Source organism: Ctenopharyngodon idella, chromosome 2 (genome assembly GCF_019924925.1).
Source record: "Ctenopharyngodon idella isolate HZGC_01 chromosome 2, HZGC01, whole genome shotgun sequence".
Lineage (NCBI taxonomy): Eukaryota > Metazoa > Chordata > Actinopteri > Cypriniformes > Xenocyprididae > Ctenopharyngodon > Ctenopharyngodon idella.
Genome location: NC_067221.1, coordinates 34,940,003 through 34,963,845, shown reverse-complemented (window position 1 = coordinate 34,963,845; position 23,843 = coordinate 34,940,003). Strand labels below are relative to the sequence as shown.

General features: G+C 37.1%; 1 protein-coding gene across 3 annotated transcripts in view; it reads right to left on the bottom strand.

Moving 5' to 3' along the window:
* kcnab1b (potassium voltage-gated channel subfamily A regulatory beta subunit 1b) overlaps positions 1–23,843 on the bottom strand; it is a 76,892-nt gene that overhangs the window by 7,748 nt on the left and 45,301 nt on the right. For all 3 annotated transcript variants that reach the window (XM_051914737.1, XM_051914716.1, XM_051914727.1), the window contains 6 exons: positions 21,397–21,441; positions 21,236–21,280; positions 20,987–21,030; positions 16,881–16,967; positions 1,609–1,694; positions 32–152 (listed from right to left, as the gene is read on the bottom strand). In XM_051914737.1, the coding sequence (XP_051770697.1) occupies positions 32–152; positions 1,609–1,694; positions 16,881–16,967; positions 20,987–21,030; positions 21,236–21,280; positions 21,397–21,441 (428 nt within the window). The remainder of the gene's footprint in view (positions 1–31; positions 153–1,608; positions 1,695–16,880; positions 16,968–20,986; positions 21,031–21,235; positions 21,281–21,396; positions 21,442–23,843) is intronic.

Sequence of the window (23,843 nt, the reverse complement as noted above, 5' to 3'; positions counted from 1 at the left end):
TATTTATATACAATATGTGTTTGTTTTTTACCAATCTTATGGTAAAGCTCTGGCAATTGCATCTCCACTTTATCCCTCTGAAATAAATGATATTCAGCCTGTTCACACACAGGAGGAATCAGATTAAACTGCCTCGCTACAGAATACGCTTCCTACATGGAGAGAAAGAGATGACAAAAAATAAAAGAGAATGATATTAATACTGGTAAAAGGGACCTATTATGACCTATTAAAGGCCCACTGAAGTTTTTTGATACGCACAGCATTATTCAATGTGATGACATAATTTCAACTGAAACAGGAAGACAGGGCGGGATATATTGAACAGCCCCGCCCCCTTTTTTTAAAGTAGCCAATAGCGTTTCATTTATATTACAGCTCGGCCAGAGCCACTGAGCTCAGTAAAGCTTTGGTTTCCTTCTAATCTCTAACTGTTTCTCCTCCTAATCTCCTCCATATTGCTTTAAAATACAGCATTCTGTGCAGAATTCAAATGGGTCCAATACGTTTTGTGGTCTGTGCCGACTCGCGCATATGATCCGCTCTGTGCTCTTGTGTCTTTGGACCGGAGCAGACTGCTCGCGCTGCGGTGGTTCACGTGACACTAACGCGAAAACGGACTTCAGAGGAAAGCATATTTACATTGTCTGAATCGTTCCCTATCCTCTGTATAGTGCACATGTGTCATTCACCATATAGAAACTAGTAAATGCGTAAACAAATGACCGATTTCAGCCGTAGCTTCAGCGTCTGTTTATAGTGAAGGAGGGGCGGGAGCATTTGATTGGACAGAAGATTTGATAAGAAGCTGAAGTCCGCGGTGATGTCATGAAAATCCACGATCCATTTTAGCGGAAGTGAGAGACTAAGTTTTGAATGCTTATATCTCCTAAATGCGAATTTTGTCATTGTTTTGGAACACACCAGCTTATTCATAACCTTAAGGCTAACATATTCATACTAAAAGCTAAAAAACTTAAATTTTGATTTCAGGGGGACTTTAAGTCTCGATTTTGTTTTGGGGTCTAGGTTTTCATGCTTGAATGTTCAAAAAACACATAATTTTTGACATATTTTACATTGTTGCAACACCTCTCTTCCCATTCTGTCAGTAACGCTCTGTTTAGTTCTGGTTTCTATGAAGCCCCTCCTTCTGAAAAGCGCAATGTGCTCTGATTGGCTGGACCAGTGTGTTGTGATTGGTCAACCGCTTTGCGTGTGATTAAGAAATGTCACGCTCTTTACCATATCGGCGAGCTTTAACACACTACTAATGCAACTCAACCAGGCCTCTGCCCTTTTTTTGCCTATGCCTTGGGCAGGAATTATTTAAATGAGGAATACTGATGTGTATGTTCCCGAAAGAAAACTCAAGACTACAATCGAAGCGTTTCACAGAGAGTTCAGAAACAGTGCTTACTGTTATAGAGAATAACTCCCTTTGGAATGACTTTGTGCTTTGTAACTTTGCAGACCTTTATCTCGCTCAAACAGCAACATTACACACTAAAGAGAGTTGAAAGCATAAAAAAGCATAAATGGACCCCTTTAATGAATAAAGATGTAGGCTAAAAACACATTCAGTATTTTTGAGTCCTCTCCACTCACCATGATCTCCATAGCTGACCAGCGTGACGTGCCCCAGTACATGGACATGCCATGGTTAATGACATGCGTCATGGCTCTCACTATCTCTGAAACACACATGTACAGACAAAAAATATCAGCCAAGCTTCTGGAATAGTTTGCTCTAGATCAGTGATCTCAAACTCAGTTCCTGAAGGGCCACAGCCCTGCAGAGTTTAGCTCCAACCAGCTCCAACTCACACCTGCTTGGATGTTTTTAGCAATCCTGAAGACCTTGATTAGCTGGATCAGGTGTGTTTGATTAGGGTTTGAGCAAAACTGTGCAGAGCTGTGGACCTCCAGGAATTGAGTTTGAGACCACTGCTCTAGATCCAGAGAAATCATTTGTGTCTGCTCACCATTAGATGGCGCTATCTACATCCTCTCCTTGTGCAGAGTGACTTTGGGCTTGTTTTTTCACAAAGTCATTTAAAACTATGGGAATTCCCAGGATGCATGTTTTGCACTTATAATTTGATAACTGTTTTACAGGTCCAGTTGTACATGTGTATTATATAAATTATTTTTGTAAAAGGATACTTTACATTGTTACACAAATGCCCAGAACATGACAAAGGATATAAAGGTAGTACTGTAGGAACTAAAAAACAAGGACAACAGAAGTTTTTATGAAAATTATTCTGCAGCATTACAGATAAAATCTATCATGTTTATATTAAGGGGACTCTCAGTTGGAAAAAAAACAATTTATTCTACTCCTATGCTAGAATAAATGAGATAAAGTTAAAGGGGTTCACCCAAAAATGAAAATTCTGTCATCATTTACTCACCCTCAAGTTGTTCCAAACCTGTATGAATTTCTTTCTTCTGCTGAACACAAAGAAGATATTTTTTTAAAGAATGTCGGTAGTAACCAATCATAGTATGGAAGTCAATGGGGTCCATCAGTTTGGTTAACCACATTGTTCTTCAAAATATCTTCTTTTGTGTTCAGCAGAAGAAAGAAATTCATACAGGTTTGGAACAACCTGAGGGTGAGTAAATGATGACAGAATTTTCATTTTAGATTGAACTATCCCTTTAAATTGGCTTATTTAACCATGTTTTGGGAGGCTTATTTTGGGGTTGTTTTGTCAGAACAGGTTGCTTGTTTTTACTGTGAGATCTGGCAACACTGACAGAGTTCCACAAAGGATAAACGCTAATAATACAGAAGAGCTATTTCACAGACGTCCGATTTAACAGGATTAAACATGAGAAGCATTTCAGCAGTAAGTCAAACTGACACAACAGCTCTATATCTCACTAAGCAAGTTGTATTGTACAATCATTTTAAACTTAACTGTATCATATATTCAAGCATCGCAGCACAATTCTATCCATCCTAAAGTGTCCTAGACATTCTAATGAAAGAAAATATGTTTCTATCATTTACATACATTTACATTTAATTCATTTAATTGAATTCATTTCATCATACAGTATATCAGAAACTTTCACAGCTGATGCAGTGATGCTGTACAGTCCCAGTAAAGTATAGCAATAACATCCTAAACTACCAAAAATTCAGAACCAGTCTGTAACTTGGAGAACAGTCCAGTGCAAATTGATATCAGCGCTATTTTCTTGGCCGTGTTTGCATCATTATCTGATTTGCATAATTCCTTAAGTGAACTGGGTGCTAAAAGCACATGCGGCAATTTTTCATACTGAATCCTCACCAGAGAATCACAAATGGGCATCAATGCCTTCTTAACTTAACTTCACCCTAAAGAAAATGCTCACATCTCATAGTCCTTTTTTATCCATTTTAATCAATGAGTTATAATAAGAATAATGGTCCGCATGATGGTCTTTAAGTGGAGATGGGCATATTGAACCTTAACACACCATGGAAGGCTCAGTGCCAGGACATTTGTGTTTTTATCATCCGGCGGAATTTAACAAAGAGTTAAATGTTGGCAGACCATCATTCTTTTTTTATTACTACACTCCTGGGCAAAAAAGAAGGAAAAAAAAGAAGAAGAAGGGCCAAGCCAAGCCAAAAGCAGCAACATATTTAGTGGTCTTTTAATAATCTGAACTATTTTAATCACAAATCACTGGTCAGGAAATTTGAAAGAATTGCACAAATACTGTAGATAAAGTAATTTAGCACGGAATAGCCTTCCCCTTTGTTTTCTTTAGACGTTTAAGCTGTGTGGGAGCATTGTCTTGTTTAACATCTGATCATTCCTCCTTAGATAACTTTTCAATTGTTGGAAGCAAGCCATTCTGCAACATTCTCCTGTACTCCAAAGCATTAAATGACTTTTCACAGTGAAGCAGCTCAACAATACCAGCAGCTAAAAAGGCTCCCCTCACAATGACACCTCTTCCTTCATTCTTCACTGTGGTAGAGATGCATTTATTATTATATTTCTCAGCAGATTTTCGAAGACACCGCTTTGGAGCATCACCATGCAACTCATGTTTCATTGTGATTCATAACTCTGCTGAACCACTCTGAATCAAATTTCCCATATTCTCCCATAGTCTTTGATGTTTTTCTGAGGCTTCCTATAAAGCATCCTTAGCTCATTAGTATTTGATGTTCATTTATTATGTAACATTTTTGTACATTTTTATAAATGCTAAAAGGCATGTGTTGGCAACATCTAAAATTTACATTATGCACAATTTAGAAGTGTAAAATTTGTTACATATTTTCATTTTCATTATAAATACATTTTAATAGTTACATTTTACTTTTATATATTGATTGAATGATGACAGAATTTTATTCATTTTAACATTTTAAAATTATGTAAATGTTTCAAAATTTTCAAAAAATTCAAAAATTTCACACAAGAAATCACACAGGACATAATGAAAATGTTAATCATATCAAATGTATGTCAAATTAGCTATCTTTAAATGTGTTAAATAAATGTGATGGTTTTGAATGTTTAATTAATCCATGAATTCAATATTCTATTAACCTAAAAAGATTCAAAAATATTTGTACACATCAAATTGTTCATACATAAAATGTACAGTACATTTCAGTGTCTATACAAACATATGAAAATGTACACTACCTTTCAAAAGTTTGGTTTCAGTTACATTTTTTTTTTAATGAAATGAATACATTCATTCAGTAAGGAGTAAGTCCTTAACACATTAAAGGTGACAGTAAAGACTTTTATAATGTTACAAAAGATTTCTATTTCAAGTTAATGCTGTTCTTATAACTTTCAATCAAATAATCCTGAAAAATGTGCCATGGTTTCCACTAAAATATTAAGCAGCACAACTGTTTACAACACTGATAATAGTAAGAAATGTTTCTTGAGCAGCAAATCATCATATAAGAATGATTTCTGAAGGATCATGTGACACTGAAGACTGGAGTAATGATGCTGAAAATTCAGCTTTGCCATCACAAGAATAACATTTTAAAATATATTCAAATAGAAAACAGTTATTTTAAATTGTAACATTTTTTTTCACATTATTACAATTTTTTATTGTATTTTACAATATTACATTGTTTACTGTTCGATCAAATAAATGCAGCCTTTATGAATATAAGAGACTTCTTTTGAAAACTTTAAAGGGAACCTATAATGCCCCTTTTACAAGATGTAATGTAAGTCTCTGGTGTCCCCAGAATGTGTCTGTGAAGTTTCAGCTCAAAATACCCCACAGATCATTTATTATAGCTTGTCAAATTTACCCCTATTTGGGTGTGAGCAAAAACACGCCGTTTTTGTGTGTGTCCCTTTAAATGCAAATGAGCTGCTGCTACCGGCCGCTTTCCAGAAGAGGGCGGAGCTTTAACAGCTTGTACTTCGGTTGCTCAACAACAACAAAGCTGGAGAATCTCACGCAGCCAAAATGATGATTGTCAGTAATGGTGTTTAGCCTTACATTGTTTAAACCAGAGTCGGAAACTGATGGAGAGAATCAGGAAGAAGTTACAACTTATAGAATGCATCTGTACGTTTCTGAACGGTTAGTGGATAAATTTATGTAGTTGCTGTGGAGTTGATTCAACTTATCGACTAGCATGTGCCGTCATGTTAATCTTTTGTGCAAATCCAGCGTTGATTGACCCTTGTTTGTAAAATGACGGCATGGCAACAACACTCTACTACAACTTTTCTTCTTCTCTAAAGCAGCTCAACATGGCCTCACCCCCTTTGTTGCATGTTCTCTGGGGCAGGGTTTATGTAAATTTTAGTGTTAGTGATGTCACTAACCCAGGAAGAAGCTTGTTGTTGTTCCTACCAGCCGTTATAGTCCTTAAATAGAGAATTCTTTAAAAGGAAATATCTCCCTTTGCATTGAACTTTGAGTGTCATAACTTTGCAGACCTTGTTTATGCTCTAACAGCAACATTACACACTAACTAAAGTTAAAAAAGTGAAATCATAATCAACCACCCCTTCAACATGAACAGTAGTGTATAGGTGCTAGAACCACACTTCATGGGCAAATGCCTACAAATACTAATAAGATCATGTATAATGATAAATAGAAAAGCAAAATCATGTATAATGTATCAAAAATCATGTAGGTTATCATATATAATGCCCACAGACAACAGTCTTTGTGTCGTCATATGCTTGCATACAATGTCAGTGTGTACGTTTGACAGAGTGCCACTCTGCAGCCAACAGGAACACCATCTGCTCTGACATCCTCAAGGCACGACTGTTCTGCGCTATTACCATCAGAGCCCTTTACCGCTGTTTTGAGTTCAGTTCAGTCGTTACTCTTCAGCGGTGCTTTATAGCTTTTGGATAAGATCTGCAAGTAAGATCTGCTCTAAAACGCCTCCGTCATGAGCTTATAAAGCTGCTTTATTGCTTCATCATTCAGATTTTCATATGCAAAGAGCTGCTTTTCTCTGTCTCATCAGTGTTTTGACTCGAGGCGCTTCACTGTGGCCATTACTCTGGGCTTTGTTGTGTGTCCACTGACTCTGCGCTTCATCTTCACTACACATGTCACCAGTGAATGATGTCTTTAGGGAGCTCTTCATCTCACAGTGGTGTGGCAGGGCTGCCCTAGTCTCATCAAATGGGACGCCTGAGGACCGCCAACAGTACATTCACTGACTGTCTGATCATACTGCCCGAAAATTGGAACACACTTGCTGAATCTGGCAGGCTCTAATCTGATTGGCTGACACCAATCAGTCCACCTAGTCCGGTTACCAAGATATACAGTATCTCACCGAAGTGAGTACACCCCTCACATTTTTGTAAATATTTTATTATATCTTTTCATGTGACAACACTGAAGAAATGACACTTTTCTACAATGTAAAGTAGTGAGTGTACAGCTTGTATTACAGTGTAAATTTGCTGTCCCCTCAAAATAACTCAACACACAGCCATTAATGTCTAAACAGCTGGCCACAAAAGTGAATACACCCCTAAGTGAAAATGTCCAAATTGGGCCCAAAATGTCAATATTTTGTGTGGCCACCATTATTTTCCAGCACTGCCTTAACCCTCTTGGACATGGAGTTCACCAGAGCTTCACAGGTTGCCACTGGAGTCCTCTTCCTCCTCCATGACGACATCACAGAGCTGGTGGATGTTAGAGACCTTGCGCTCCTCCACCTTCTGTTTGAGGATGCCCCACAGAGGTTTAGATCTGGAGACATGCTTGGCCAGTCCATCACTTTTACCCTCAGCTTCTTTAGCAAGGCAGCGGTCGTCTTGGAGGTGTGTTTGGGGTCGTTATCATGTTGGAATACTGCCCTGCGGCCCAGTCTCCGAAGGGAGGGGATCATGCTCTGCTCATTCATGGTTCCCTCAATGAACTGTAGCTCCCCAGTGCCGGCAGCACTCATGCAGCCCCAGACCATGACACTCCCACCACCATGCTTGACTGTAGGCAAGACACACTTGTCTTTGTACTCCTCACCTGGTTGCCGCCACACACGCTTGACACCATCTGAACTAAATAAGTTTATCTTGGTCTCATCAGACCACAGGACATGGTTCTTTAGTCTGCTTGTCTTCAGCAAACTGTTTGCAGGCTTTCTTGTGCATCATCTTTAAAAGAGGCTTCCTTCTGGGATGACAGCCATGCAGACCAATTTGATGCAGTGTGCGGCGTATGGTCTGAGCACTGACAGGCTGACCCTCCCACCCCGTCAACCTCTGCAGCAATGCTGACAGCACTCATACGTCTATTTCCCAAACACAACCTCTGGATATGACGCTAAGCACATGCACTCAGCTTCTTTGGTCGACCATGGCGAGGCCTGTTCTGAGTGGGACCTGTCCTGTCCTGTATGGTCTTGGCCACTGTGCTGCATCTCAGTTTCAGGGTCTTGGCAATCTTCGTATAGCCTATGCCATCTTTATGTAGAGCAACAATTCTTTTTTTCAAATCCTCAGAGAGTTCTTTGCCATGAGGTGCCATGTTGAACTTCCAGTGACCAGTATGAGAGAGTGAGAGCGATGACACCAAATTTAACACACCTGCTCCCCTTTCACACCTGAGACCTTGTAACGCTAACGAGTCACATGACACCGGGGAGAGAAAATGGCTAATTGGGCCCAATTTGGACATTTTCACTTAGGGGTGTACTCACTTTTGTGGCCAGCGGTTTAGACATTAATGGCTGTGTGTTGAGTTATTTTGAGGGGACAGCAAATTTACACTGTTATACAAGCTGTACACTCACTACTTTACATTGTAGCAAAGTGTCATTTCTTCAGTGTTGTCACATGAAAAGATATAATAAAATATTTACAAAAATGTGAGGGGTGTACTCACTTCTGTGAGATACTGTATATATATATATATATATATATATATATATATATATGTATATATATATCAATGAGTCAATGAGGTCCAATTACTTTCAATGTATGGACATTTTCCTCTCCAGCATTCTTTAAAATGTCTTCTTTTATGTTCCACAGAAGAAAGAAAGTCAAGTTTGGAATGACATAAGGGAATGAAGCCCCTAAAGGGACATAATGATGGTTTAAAAAAAAAAAAAAAAAAATTCACTGCTTTTGCGTTCTCTCACAAAACCTTTGAGTTCAACCCAAGAAAATATGCATGCGCTTGCAAATCATTTTTGTAACCCTGAGAAACTTTTTGTTCGCTCACAAAGTTTTTTTTGGAATATGTGGTGGGAGGAAAAATTATTATTAATATTAAAAAATTATTAATGTTTTTGCTAAAGAACACAAATGTTTTGTGAGCAAAGCGAAAGTAAAGGATTGAAATATAATTTTTCCTCACATCTCATTGTTTTTTTTCATCACCATATCCCTGTAAGGGCTCCGTATGAGGGTGAGTAAGGGTGTGTTCACACTTGTCATGTTTGTTTCGATTAAAACAAGCCCTGTTGCGATTGCTCTGTTAGTGCGGTTCATTTGAACATATGTGAACGCTGCCATCCGAACCCTGGTGCGCACCAAACAAGCGGACCGAGACTGCTGAAAGATGGGTCTCGGTCCGCTTCCAAACGAACTCTGGTGCGGTTCAAATGATATATGAATGCAACACGGACCAAAGACATGTAAACGAACCAAAAACAGGAAGATGAGACCCTAAAAAGGACAGAATCCTCAGGCATATCGGTTTTTCTCATCATATCCGACCAATCAGGTAGTGAACGTATCCCTATGCCTTTAGGTTCAGTATCTTTTAGTTCGGTGATAAAATTGACAATCAAACGATAATCGGACCAGGACTAAATGTTTTTTTTTTTTTGGGTCCGGACCAAACGAACCAAACTACAAGTGTGAACGCACGCTAAATGATGACACAATTTTCATTATTAGGTGAACTATTGCTTCCTACAGTATATTTTTTCTTTATACCACAAAAACAGTCCGGTGTATAGTTCAGAAAACAGATTTTAAATTGAACATTAAACAAACTTAAGGGCCTTTCACACTGAGCGCGATTAAGCGACGCAAATGTACAATGTAATGACGCTCTTGAATCAAAACAATAGATCCCTATGGATCAGTTCACTCCGGGCGAGATCAATCACAGTGCGACAAAGCAAGATTTTTTTCCACCAGTGTCTTTTTTCCCCCTGTCGCCCTGCAATGAAACGGGTCGTCCAATTAGATTTGAGCTTTAGATCACGTGCCCGGAGCCGCTGCTGTTACACAAAAGGGCGATATTGGTGACGCTATAGCACGGAATGCTAAGCCGTCTTTTTCTTTTCCTTTCCTTGCTTTCTGTGATTCTTAAAAGTTTGTGTGCCTTTGGTGCTATATCCAAACATTTAAGTGATTCTTCATCTCAGTGGTCAAAGACTATAGCCCGATGAGCTGAATAGTGGGTTGTACCACCTAATGTGCAGGCGTATAATGCATTCTCGGTCAGTGGCACCTGCCGTGCAGACGTGAATTATTATGAATTAATCAATCATTTCGCATTTGGTGTGAAAGCGCCATTCACTTTACTTGATCATTTCGTGCTCAGTGTGAAAGGGCCTTAACTGTGTGGTCAGTTACATTTTATGTCAGTCATATCTGTCATCTGTTCTTGTCTAAGGCCCTGTTTACACCTGGTATTAAGATGCGTTTTGGTTGATCGGATCACAAGTGGACGACGCTAAATACAGGTGTAAAAGGGGTGTAAAACGTTTTGAGCTTGTCCACTTTCAAACACTTCCAGAGGTAGTCGAAAATGCATTTGACCGGATTGCTTTTGTGGTGTAAATGCTCATGTGGTCAAATGTGTTCGAACAGCCACAAAAGACCGCCTACTCTCCGCCTACTGACGTAATGCATAAACATTATGGAAAGCACACTAGCCAGACGGGATTTAAGCTTTGTCAACCGGAGACCCAAGTTTGGTTTGAAAATGAAAAACATATCAAGCCTCATTCCTGATTTCTAACATGCACTCACTGTGCAAGACCACTCACTGTGGTCTTGCGGCTGTCAGAGCAGAAACCAAAGCTTTTTTTTTTTTTTCTGGGCATGTTCATATGTAAATTGTGTGAGCTTATTTTGTCCATTAGAGTTCTGAAAATACCCATACATTTACCCACCCATAGACCCTCCCCTTGAAGAAATCAGGACAGAAGTGGATGAAAGTGGACAAAAGAGATGGATTAAAATACCAGGTGTAAACAGGTATGTGTCTTCCTAATCCACTTGTGAACCGATCGACCAAAACTCATCTTAATACCAGGTGTAAACAGGGCCAGAGTGGGCAGGTCATAGTCCAATGTGGACCGATCCTGTGAGACCAGGGCAGCTGAATGCATGAATGTGAGAAACAAAAGAGAAGGAAAATAAGGCAACAGAAGGTGAAAAGAAAAAAAAAGAACAGGAGAGTAGAAAACAGAAGCCAAATTTACCTCAGTACATAATGAAAATGAAAGCCCACACCCACTCGCTTATTACGAACTCTGTACGAATGAAGAGAAATGTGAGTGAGTGGGTGAGAATGGAGGAGAAAAACCAAGTGAACGTCAGCTAAGCACAACAATACATCTGCTCAAGAAAAGAGAGAGCAAGACAAAAACACAGGAAGCCAGAGGCACATGTCAGTGTGGGAACAAAAATGAATGGTTCTTCAGCAAACCATTGTGTAGTTTCTCACGAGAGACTGTGAACTCTAGTTCAGTTCAGCTGGATTTCTCAGAACATCCAAACTTCAGAAGTATTAATCTAATGGAATGTGAATGTCTGGGGTCTCCGAGTGCGTAGGCTGCAGTGTGCATGTGCAGATGCGTCATGCTCAAGTGTCCCCTCAGATTTTTGACAAGTGGATTTTGATTGCGATTTCCAAAGTTGAATGCTTGTAGACAAAAGAAAATGTAGATAAAAAAGCAAAAATCATCTATTTACATTCAATAAATGTAGTCAGTTCAAATGCAACAAAAATACATGCACACATGAAAAAATACACACATATACACTACCGTTCAAAAGTTTATGGTTCGTAAGATTTTTAAAATGATTTTACAATTTGAAATATGATTATAATTTAAAATAACTGTTTTCTGTTTTAAGAAAATTTTAAATTAAATATTTTGCTGTGATGGAAAAGTTTTCAGCATCATTACTCCAGTGTTCAGTGTCACATGATCCTACAGAAATCATTCTAATATCCTGATTTGGTGCTCAAGAAACATTTCTGATTATTATCTTTGTTGTGCTGCTTAATATTTTTGTTAAAAATTGATTATTTGATGAATAGGAAGTTAAGAAGAACATTTATTTGACATAAAATGTGTGTGTGTGTGTGTGTGTGTATGTGTGTATACTCTACTGATTAATTACTTTGATTACATCAACATCATTATTAGAACTTTGAACTTTATTTTAACAATCTCAGAAAGAGTTCCACATGACCCAGAATGCACCGGAAAAGATGTACTGTGAGTGCCCTAAACAGCAACAGAATTATGCCTAATCATTTCCCATAATGCTTAGCAAACTTAGTCCGGTTTAGAAAGCATCCTGGTACCACCACAGTTCTTTTTTGTAAGGTATTAGTCATTCTGTGCTGCATGTAGTTGTGTCATATGATAGCTTGATTCGATTTGTGTGTGTGTGTGTGTGTGTGTGTGTGTGTGAGAGAGAAAGAGAGAGAGACAGTGCTGTATGATTTTGATTTGTGGCTTTAATATCTCTACAATAGACTGATGTGGACGACTCAAGCTCAAAAAGGTCATTTGAGGTTTGTGGAAACAGCCAGTTGGTGCTTAGTCTACAATATCAGATGAACACTAATAAACAGATGTGTGTTTGGTGTTTATTAAAACGGCGACAAATATTACAGACCGTGAGGGTATTTGGAGTAATATTGTATTCATTAAGTAATAAATGTGACCTAAAAGAGGAATCTTTAAATGCTCAGAGACTGTGTGTTTGTATGTGTGGTATCCAACAGTGCTTCAATACAAGTTATGCTCTATCAACAGCATCCATTACATATTTTTAATTATTACAAAAAATAATTATGTCCCTCAGTTTGAAAAATCACATTTACACTCATGCACTGAAAAGAAGTCTATAGAGCACCAAAATTAACATTAAAATGAAATCTTGACCTCATCTATATATATGTATGTATGTATGCATGTATCTATCTGTCTATCTATGGGTCAATGACGTGACAGGTAATTTTTTTTTTCTAAAGGCCTTAATAATAATAAAAAACAAAGATATGACATCCAAAGTATGTAAGGTAGTACAACTAGATCTCTTTTATTGAATTCAAAAGGTTTTAACTATATTTTGCTACATATAAAAGGTATTTTAAAGATTTTGAAGTGTCAAAAGGTCATTCGGTTTAACTGTCCAAAGGCCAATACAGCCATTTCAATTGTGATTAAACTATCTTAAAATGTAATAAATGTATATATTTTTTATTCTGGCATGATTTTATAACATCATATATTAACATAATGCAAAATGGTATTAAAATTATGTGTAGAAGTCGTTGCTTTGTTATGAGAAAGAATGTCCGGAAAAATGAATTTCATTGATGTCATTCGTAGTAACCAATATAAAGGGACCATTTTGGATCAAGTCATTCGGTCAGTGACATCATTCAGAATGGTAACTAAGTAACTAACTCTCTTTTAACTATTTGAAAAATTCATGTTTTCACTTGCTCATACGCATGTCCCAAAACATCAGGTCATTCGGTACAACCGCTATAAAACATGGAAAATGTTGTAATACTTTTAAAAAAAAAATGGACTAAATATAAAATGTTTGATTGTCCTTTTGCTATCTAGCTAGCAAGCTAACTAGCTAGCTAGCTAGATATCAGCCTGTTAGCATTGTTTGAAAATATCGTCCTTCGGTATAACCAAAAGTGTCATTCGGTAAAACTGAAATTTTGGTTAATCTGAATGACTTTTTTGGTGACAAATTTTGTCCATATTGTAAAAAATGACAAAAGCAGTGTTAATTGATTATAAAAACCACATAATCTCATTGTTAATACTTAATAAATATTCAATATTATATCTCCATTGTTTTTTTTACACTTTTAAAAACCTTATTCGTCAATGACCCATATATACATACATATATATATATATATATATATATATATATATATATATATATATATATATATATATATATATATATATACAGTATATATATAGACACACTTGTTTGAACATTCTCTGAAGCCCAAATATGTACAGTACCAATATATCTGCTCCAACATCACATTGATGATCTCCCATCTTTCTCACAAAGCTCAATAACAACATGGCAATGACATAAACAAATATCCACGGAGACCATGGGCAGTAAAATTTGTTCTCAGTTCAGTTCCAAAAATGTTCTTTTATTAAAATACCCTATTATCTTCCCACGAGGATTCAACTGTATGTGCCAAGAACACACTGCACATCAATTTGGATTAAAATCACCCCAGTCTTGATGGTAGAATGATGATTAAACGTTTTAATTTGATAGATCTTCTGCTTTTCCCCACTGCAAAGCACAGCAGTGGCTCTAAAGCTCTGATTTGTATGGAGAGTCCTCTTGAGATTATCCTCACACTGTAGGAAGTCTATGCATTACTTTTCTGGCTTGTAACCCTCATATAAAATGTGTTTACGTGTTGATAAGACTCGCTCACACATACAGGAACAATCCTAAAGTAGTCCAATGGCAGAAATCAGGTGTGTGTGGGTTTACTAACAAATTTGTCCACAGAAGTTAGCTAAATCTGACAAAATAAATAAAAATAAAATAATGTTTTTTATTTCTAAAAATGTTAAAAGGCTTGCATAAAAGCAAGCAAAGTGGTATGTCTTCATTTAGATGTATGTGTAAGTAAACATGTATGTGATTGTGTGCATACAGTATATGTGTACAAGTGTTAGAAGAAAGGTTTAGAGTTTGGAGAAACAGCAGGGAAAGAGCAGCTTAAAAATACACTATGTACCCCATGGGCAATGTTACGTATAATCCCCCCTAGAGAGAGAGAGAGAGAGTCAAAGAGAGAGAAATACAGATTTGGTGATGGGGAAAATGTTTAAGAAGTAGACTTCCTGTGCGCTGCAGTGCCACAAAAATTGAGAGTGAGAGATTGGTTAGACTGGGATTATGATAACAGCATGGAAAAAACGGCCTCATGAGATGTATCGAAATAGCATCCTACATCCTGTTTTACACACACACACACACACACACACACTGACATTAACTCTCACACAGACTATGACCAAGAAGGCCCCAAGCACAGGGTCCCATTAAACATAAAAGTTTGCGGTCAATAGGATTTAAAAAAAAAATAAAATAAAAATGAATACTTTTATTCAGCTGTCATTTTGAACTTTCTATTCATCAAAGAATCCTGAAAAAAAAGTCACAGTTTCCACACAAATATTAAGCAGTACTAACAGTTTTCAACATTGATGATAATAAAAAATGTTTCTTAAGCACCAAATCAGCATATTAGAATGATAGCATATTTTGAAGGATCATGTGACACTGAAGACTAGAGTAATGATGCTAAAATTCAGCTTTGCCATCACAAGAATAAATTACATTTTAAAACATATTAAAATAGAAAACAATTGTAATAATATTTCACAATATTACAGTTTTTACTGTATATTTGATTAAATTAATGCAGCCTTGCTGAGCATATTCTTTCAAAAACATTAAAAAATCTTACAGACCCCAAACTTTTGAAAGTTAGTGTGCACTTAAAGGTGCAGTAAGCGATTTCTGAGAAGCACTGTTGAAAATGAATCGGACCGAGCACCACAACACACTTGTAGCCAATCAGCAGTAGGGGGCGTGTCCTCTCATGATGGGGGAGGAGAGAGAGTGAGCAAGAGTGAGATTTGAAGAAAGACTGTAGAAAGAGAGATGGCTGAGAGACATTACAAAAGAGAAAAGGTCAGAGGAAGATCACTGAAAAAGAAGGGTTATGATCAGGCAAGAGCTTTAGGACCTACGTTAATATCAGGCCTAGTCCACACATACATAGATATTTTTATAAACAGAGTTTTTCCTCCTTCGTGTAAAAAAAAGCCGTCCACACAAGCACGGTTTTAAAAAAATGTCCGTCCACATGAAAACGCAAAAACACGCAACAAAGCACTGTCAAAAGCATGTGGCCAATCAGAAGCCTGGAAAAAAGTTTATTACTGGTTCTGGTAGGCTAACAACATTGTCATTTTATTAAGCATTTTATTACTATTATTATTATTAATTCCTTAAACCAGAACAATACAATGACACATATTTATTCAAAGTAATATTCAAAGTAATTCTGTTCCGCAATGGAAGAACTGTGCATGTATCTGTATACATGTTATAAGCCCTGTTATTAGCAGCAATATTTGGGCTACGTCCTTCATTGCACAGACTTGCCTCACGTAAACGAAGGAGATAGCGGCGCACAATCTGACGTCAAATAAAGGAGATAACAGCGTGCACTCCGAAGTGTCTGGCCAAAATCTCCGGTTTCACCATCTATGTGACAACGCTGTAACCGGAGTTTCTAAAAATCTTCACCCTGGCAGGAGTTTTCAAAAAAGGTTGGTTTCAGTTACCGGATACTGAGTTTGCATGTGGAGGAACGGCCAAACCGCATAGAAAAAGCTTTCTGCTCTATATGTGAGTAACATTGGTATTGCTATGTTCCACAGAACCAACATATACTGTTGATGTAGCTATAGTAACAGGACAGTTTTGAGTGTCATTGTTTGTCTAGAGCTACAGTATGTTAATTTTTTGTTCTTCCTTGTCGTTTGTTCTTCATCTTCGCTTTATTTTTCACGAAGCGATATTTTGCTTTGCTTCAGCCATGATAAAGAGACCTCAATTCCTGCATTGCATGTTCATGCATTTTGGGGGCGGAGCAATGAAGGGAGGGGTGTGTTTGTTTGGGTTGATTTCAAATATCAACAGTGTTTCTCAGAAATTGCTTACTGCGCCTTTAACTGCATTACTGCATTTCTTGGGCGGTAACAAACCTCAGACCTCAAGGGAGCGCAAGAGTTATCTTAAAAAAGGTCTATGCCATAACACTGGATGTGTTTTTATTCAAGTAGCTATATAAAAACAAATCAACTTTAACTGACTTGCTCAGCAAGACTCTTTTCAAACTGTTGCTCCGCCATGACAGTAAAGAGAAAACCTGCTGACAGTTTATGCTAATGCCTGCTATACCTGCTCTTGTGACAATGCTAAATGCATTGCTTTATGAATTGCCTCCAACATATTTCAGAATGCAATGATGCACAAAATTGAGCTGGTAAATCTTGAAGCATCTGCATAGAGTGCGTCTCAGGCCTAAGCCTCACCTACCCTCCATAGGTGTGTTGCTGTCAGGCCGATTGGCGAAAACCACGTCCACATATTCCAGCTGTAACCTCTGCAAAGAACTCTTCAGACCTACAGAGAGAGAGAGAGAGAGAGAATGTGTAAGATAATTTGCATGATTTTTTTTGTAGTGAGAGTTTGATTTGTGAAAGCAAAGTGCACCCAAAATCGCCATAAGATGGTCTGGGGAACGCGGGCAGGAATGACTTGGAATATAATGCATGAGTTCTATGGACCACATTTATAATACTTTTATGGGGTTTTCTTTTGTCATTTTTGGAGCTTAAACAGCAAAATCATTAATATATTCTTTTGTGTTTTGTGAAGGAATAAAAAGGTTTGGCACAACGTGAGGGTGAGTAATGAAAATTCATTCAACTATTCTATAAAATAGGAAAGATCTAAAATGAAGACACAAACTCATGTAGTTGCCAAAGGATTTACATTCATTCTGAGCTGCTATATCTGACAGCCAGAAGTGTGAAAAGAGATGGAGGGATGGGAGGAGAGAGGAAACTCAGAGAGAGCAAAAATAGGAACAGGTGAGCAGTTGAGAGAAGATTAGAAGAGTGCAGCTTTGCAGACATGAGGGGAGAGGAAGAGAAAAAAGATGAGGAAGCAGAGAAAGGATGAATGATTCAGTCTGACACTACTTTTGTCCCATTCAGAAACACAGAGAGAGACAGAGAACAAAGACTGTGGGACAGTATATAACATACATTATGCACTGTCAGTAATGTGTTTATTTGAGTATATTTATAGACTAGGGTTATATCAGTAACCATTTTGTTAGCGTCCCATATTAGGTTTAAAATGAACAAGATTATTCTGATTAGGGTGATACCGGAAGTGAATAATATCAGGGCTAATTTTGGACTTGAAAAATTAAAGACTGGAGCAATATGAACACTGTTTTGAACACAACCCTAACAGATGTATAATTATATTAGTTATCAGTCATAAAAATATTGCATATTTATTGGTATAAAATTTGGGAACACAAAAATAAAGTCAATCATACTGACCAAAATATATTGTTTCATTACTATTTATAGACCAGTGACCCCAAAAAAGGCACATCAGGCACATTTAAAATGAGTGTCACATAAAACTATAGACAATTACATTACCAAATGTTAGTAAGATTTTTTGGTAACACTTTACAATAAGGCCTCATTTGTTAACGTTAGTTAATGTATTATGATCAATACATTTGTTACAGAATTTATTAATCTTTGTTAACGTTAGTTAAAACAATCCAGCAGTTCATTGTTTGTTCATGTTAATTCACAGTGCATTAACTAATGTTAACAAATACAACATTTGATTTTAATAATGTATTAGTAAATGTTGAAATTAACTAAGATTAATAAATGCTGTAAGTATTGTTCATTCTTAGTTCATGTTAACTAAAGTAGTTAACTAATGTTAACTAATGAAATTTGTAAAGTGTTACCGATTTTTTTAATGTTTTTGACAGAAGTCTCTTATGCGCTTCTATACTGCATTTATTTGATGAATACAGAAAAATACTGTTTTCTTTCCTAATACATATTTTTAAACATATAATGTATTCCTTATTTTTCAGCATCATTACTCCAGTCTTCAGTGTCACATGATCCTTCAGAAATCATTTTATATGCTGATTTGGTGCTCAAGAAATATTTCTTGTTAAACAGTTTTTGTTTTATGTTTGTGGAAACTGTGATTTTTTTTCAGGATCCTTTAATAAATACTGTATATAGTTAAAAAGATCAGCATTTATTTGAAATAGAAATCTTTTGTAACATTATAAATGTCTTTATTGTCACTTTTGATCATTTTAAAGCATTCTTGCTGAATAAAAGTAATAATTTCTTTTAAGAAATCATCTTATATCTGTTATTTTTCCATTTAGAACCTTACAAACATCTGTTCTGTGAAATGTTTTGCATGAAATGTGTGCTTGTGCTGTTTTTCTTTTAAATAAATGCCACTTGGTTTGACATTTTGTTGTTTAATGCAATGGCATTCAAACTTTTTTTGAGTGCCGCTTAAGTGACCAAATACTTTTTTGGGTCACTCCACCTCTGAACACCCTGAACATAGCTTTTCTTTTAAATTACATTTTTTTATTTCATACACCTGTGTGTAAGTACTGTGAAAGTAATGCATTGGCAAAACTGATGCTTTACAGTCATGCCAATAAATCTTGGCTGAGAGAGAACGAGAAAAAGCAAACACCAGGTGTGTTGAAACAAAGTTGTCAGCTTTCAGGTGATCAGACGGTAAATGTGATTATTCTGCCATACTGAAATTAATCTGACAGATAAACCGCACACTCGTCCATCACAAAAACACTGTAATCCAGCCAATCTCAGACTCATTAATCTGCCCCTGGCTCACCGAGTGCGCCCTCGCAACTGCCACGGCTCTAATCAGTCAGAATTTTCTGGGTTTGTGGAGGAGATATTTTTAGCAGGGAGCTTTTTAAAAAGTACATAGAGGATAAACAGACGTTTCTTTCTAGTCCACAAACAATGTCATATAAACACGAGCTAACGAGGAGGGGAGAGAGCCATGAGCCAGGAAGGAAAAGTACACACAAGCTAGAGTGATAAAAATAACTTGGGGAATGGGAGGGAGGGAAGGATGAGCGAAGTATGCGAATGATTCAATTAGTTTCATGAAATACAAACAGTTTTCTCAATCTGAAAGTGATATAGAAATGACATTAGAGATATTAAACTCTCTTAAAATCAGTGGTTTGCCTTCGTCTCATAGGAATACAGTAATAGAGCAGAGATAAATCAGAATATTATTACATGTAGATTTCCACTCTTACGCATTTAAATAAAGCTTATGATCTCAAACATTTACATGCTGTCGATTATAAGAATACCACGTAAATATGGTTAAATAAAAATTGAATTACAAAATAAATGAAAAGCCTTTAAAGGTTTTAAAAAGTTAAGCTAAATATGTATGTGATGTATGTATGTTTCAATTATTTTTAGTATTAAAGGAACACTCCACTTTTTTTGAAAATAGGCTCATTTTCCAACTCCCCTAGAGTTAAACAGTTGAGTTTTACCATTTTCGAATCCATTCAGCCGATCTCCGGGTCTGGCGGTACCACTTTTTGCATAGCTTAGCATAGTTCATTGAATCTGATTAGACCGTTAGCATCTCGCTCAAAAATGACCAAAGAGTTTCGATATTTTTCCTATTTAAAACTTGATTCTTCTGTAGATACATCGTGTACTAAGACCGATGGAAAATGAAAAGTTGCGATTTTCTAGGCCAATATGACTAGGAACTATACTCTCATTCTGGCGTAATAATCAAGGAAATTTGCTGCCGTACCATGGGTGCAGCAGGCGCAATGATATTACGCAACGCCTGTGACCCCCTGTTTACACAGGGAGCGTGCCTTGCAACCATATAATATCATTAATATCATTTACTTTTTAAGGAGATGCTAACGGTCTAATCAGATTCAATGAACTATGCTAAGCTATGCTAAAAGTGGTACCGCCAGACCCGGAGATTGGCTGAATGGATTCGAAAACGGTAAAACTCAACTGTTTAACTCTAGGGGAGTTGGAAAATGAGCCTATTTTCAAAAAAAGTGGAGTGTTCCTTTAATCAGCATTTTTGTTTTGTTTCCAGAAGAAATGTCTAAATTATAATTAAAACAAGTCTTTGTTTTAATTATAATTACAAAATTACAGTTTAGACATTTTACTGGAAAAGAAGACAATCATATGATTATGAAAATTACATTTGGAACTGTAATAAAAGTTGAAGGTGAATGGTTTCTGTGTCTATATACATACTGTATTTGAATCATTACCTTGGTTTGCATGTGTTCTCTGTATAAGCATTTATCAAGAAAGACTCAGAGAGAGAGAGAGAGAATCTCACACTGTTTAAGAATGAATGTTGGTGTGGGTGCTGAGCTTTTATTAGGAACAAGGCCACACACAGTCTACTGCAGCGAAGGAGAAAAAAAATCAATAGGGAGGAGGCAATGAGAAAGAAAAGAAGAAAAAAGGTTCAGGTCAATTACAAACGACAGGGGGATTAGAAGAAAGAAGAAGAATATCTACCTTCAATAATGTGCTTCCTCGAGAGCCCACGCTCTGTCTCTGCCCTAGAGAAAGAAAGAAAGAAAGAAATGCCTAAATCTCAAGGAGAAAATAAGAGTAGTTGTTACTGATAGAATGAAAAGAGTGGAGGGATGGATAGATAGATAGATAGATAGATAGATAGATAGATAGATATATAGATAGATAGATAGATAGATAGATGGATGGATGGCTGGATGGATGGCTGGATGGATGGATGGACGGACTTACTTTCCTCCCCAGTACAGTTTAGTAGTGATGACCAGGCTGGATCTCCTGTACACACACAGACAGAAGTGTGTGAGTGCAATGGTTTTATAAATATCTCAATGAAATTGATCAGTGGGATCCCCCTTAAATTAATGATAATATAAGAGAACTAAGACAAATACCTCCAACACTTCTTCTTGATAATGTTTCCTAGGAGTATTTCAGCCCTGTGAAGAAGAAAGACACAATTTAAGTGCAAGATTTTTTTGCTGGATTGGTAGAGTTTTTTTTTTTTTGTATGGCACTCGACTGTGGGGTAAAGTCACTAAACATCCACTACAGCACTGTGCTATGCATATTTAAACTTAAAGTTGCTGTCATTCTTTTCAGGGCAAACACACCTCCATTGTATGCATGAGTTTCATTATAGAATTTGCAACATTCACAAACGTCAGCGCTATTTGCCTGATTCGGTTAACGCTGAGATATGGTTTCTGTCCACAGAAAGCTGGAGGAAATGTAAAACTTACTGAAAATGATTGTAAGTGTACTTTTATAGTTATTATGGCAGCAGTAATTTATCAAATAATGCTCAAAAGCATTACGACCAGGCACATATCCAGACTTTTGGCATTTTAAATAGCCAATGTACTGTAGGTGCCTGATCACAGTGGTGGAGTGATGCTTTACAGTCCTAGAAAAATATGGCTACTATAGTTTGTTGTATTCAGCACTAGACAGAACCTGCTGCAAGCCTGAGAATTGCCCCATGTAAATTGCATTCAGTACTAAATTTGTGGCCGTTTGCATCACAACCTGAATGTATAATTCCTTTAATGAATTTGATGCAAAAGTAATGCAGACAATATGTACAAAAATGATTCTATCAGTGGGTGAAATTCAATCATAGTGAATTCCCTTCTGCATCTTCCAACAGGTTTAGATGAATCAGCTGGCAAGATGGAAGTTTGGATATGAAGTTTACAGGCTGGACTATTACAAATTTAAATTTGAATAAAATGAAAACTAAAAGACTTTCAAATCACATGAGCCAATATTTTATTCACAATAAAACATAGATAACATAACAAATATTTAAACTGAGAATTTTATGCACAAAATGAGCTCATTTCAAATTTGATGCCTGCTACAGGTCTCAAAGAAGTTGGGAAGGGGGCATGTTTACCATGGTGTAGCATCTCCTCTTCTTTTCAAAACAGTTTGAAGACATCTGGGCATCGAGGTTATGAGTTTCTGGAGTTTCAGTGTTGGAATTTGGTCCCATTCTTGCCTGATATAGGTTTCCAGCTGCTAAAGAGTTCATGGTCAACTTTGACGTATTTTTCGTTTAATGATGTGCCAAATGTTCTCTATAGGTGAAAGATCTGGACTGCAGGCAGGCCAATTCAGCACCCGGACTCTTCTACGACGAAGCCATGCTGTTGTAATAGCTGCAGTATGTGGTTTTGCATTGTCCTGCTGAAATACACAAGGCCTTCCCTGAAATAGACATCGTCTGGAGGGGAGCATATGTTGCTCTAAAACCTTTATATACCTTTCAGCATTCATAGTGCCTTCCAAAACATGCAAGCTGCCCACAACGTGTGCACTTATGCACCCCCATACCATCAGAGATGCTGGCTTTTGAACTGAACTCTGATAACACGCTGGAAGGTCTCCCTCTTCTTTAGCCCGGAGGACATGGCATCCGTGATTTCCAACAAGAATGTCAAATTTGGACTCGTCTGACCATAAAACACTTTTCCACTTTGAAACAGTCCATTTTAAATGAGCCTTGGCCCACAGGACACGATGGCGCTTCTGGAACATGTTCACATATGGCTTCCTTTTTGCATGATAGAGCTTTAGTTGGCATCTGCAGATGGCACGGCGGATTGTGTTTACCGACAGTGGTTTTTTGAAAGTATTCCTGGGCCCATTTAGTAATGTCATTGACACAATCATGCTGATGAGTGATGCAGTGTCGTCTGAGGGCCCGAAGACCACAGGAATCCAATAAAGGTCTTCGGCCTTGTCCCTTATGCACAGAGATTTCTCCAGTTTCTCTGAATCTTTTGATGATGTTATGCACTGTAGATGATGAGATTTGCAAAGCCTTTGCAATTTGACATTGGGGAACATCGTTTTTAAAGTATTCCACAATCTTTTTACGCAGTCTTTCACAGATTGGAGAGCCTTTGCCCATCTTTACTTCTGAGAGATTCTGCCTCTCTAAGATATCCCTTTTATAGCTAATCATGTTACAGACCTGATATCAATTAACTTAATTAGTTGCTAGATGTTCTCCCAGCTGAATCTTTTCAAAATTTCTTGCTTTTTCAGCCATTTGTTGCCCCCATGCCAACTTTTTTGAGACCTGTAGCAGGCATCAAATTTGAAATGAGCTCATTTAGTGGATAAAAGCGTAAAATTTCTCTGTTTAAACATTTATGTTATCTATGTTCTATTGTGAATAAAATATTGGCTCATGTGATTTGCAAGTCTTTTAGTTTTCATTTTATTCAAATTTAAAAAACGTCCCAACATTTCCAGAATTTAGGTTGTATATCTACTAAATCCCAATTTGCATACTATATATTAAATAAGCTACAGTATGCAATATTTAGAT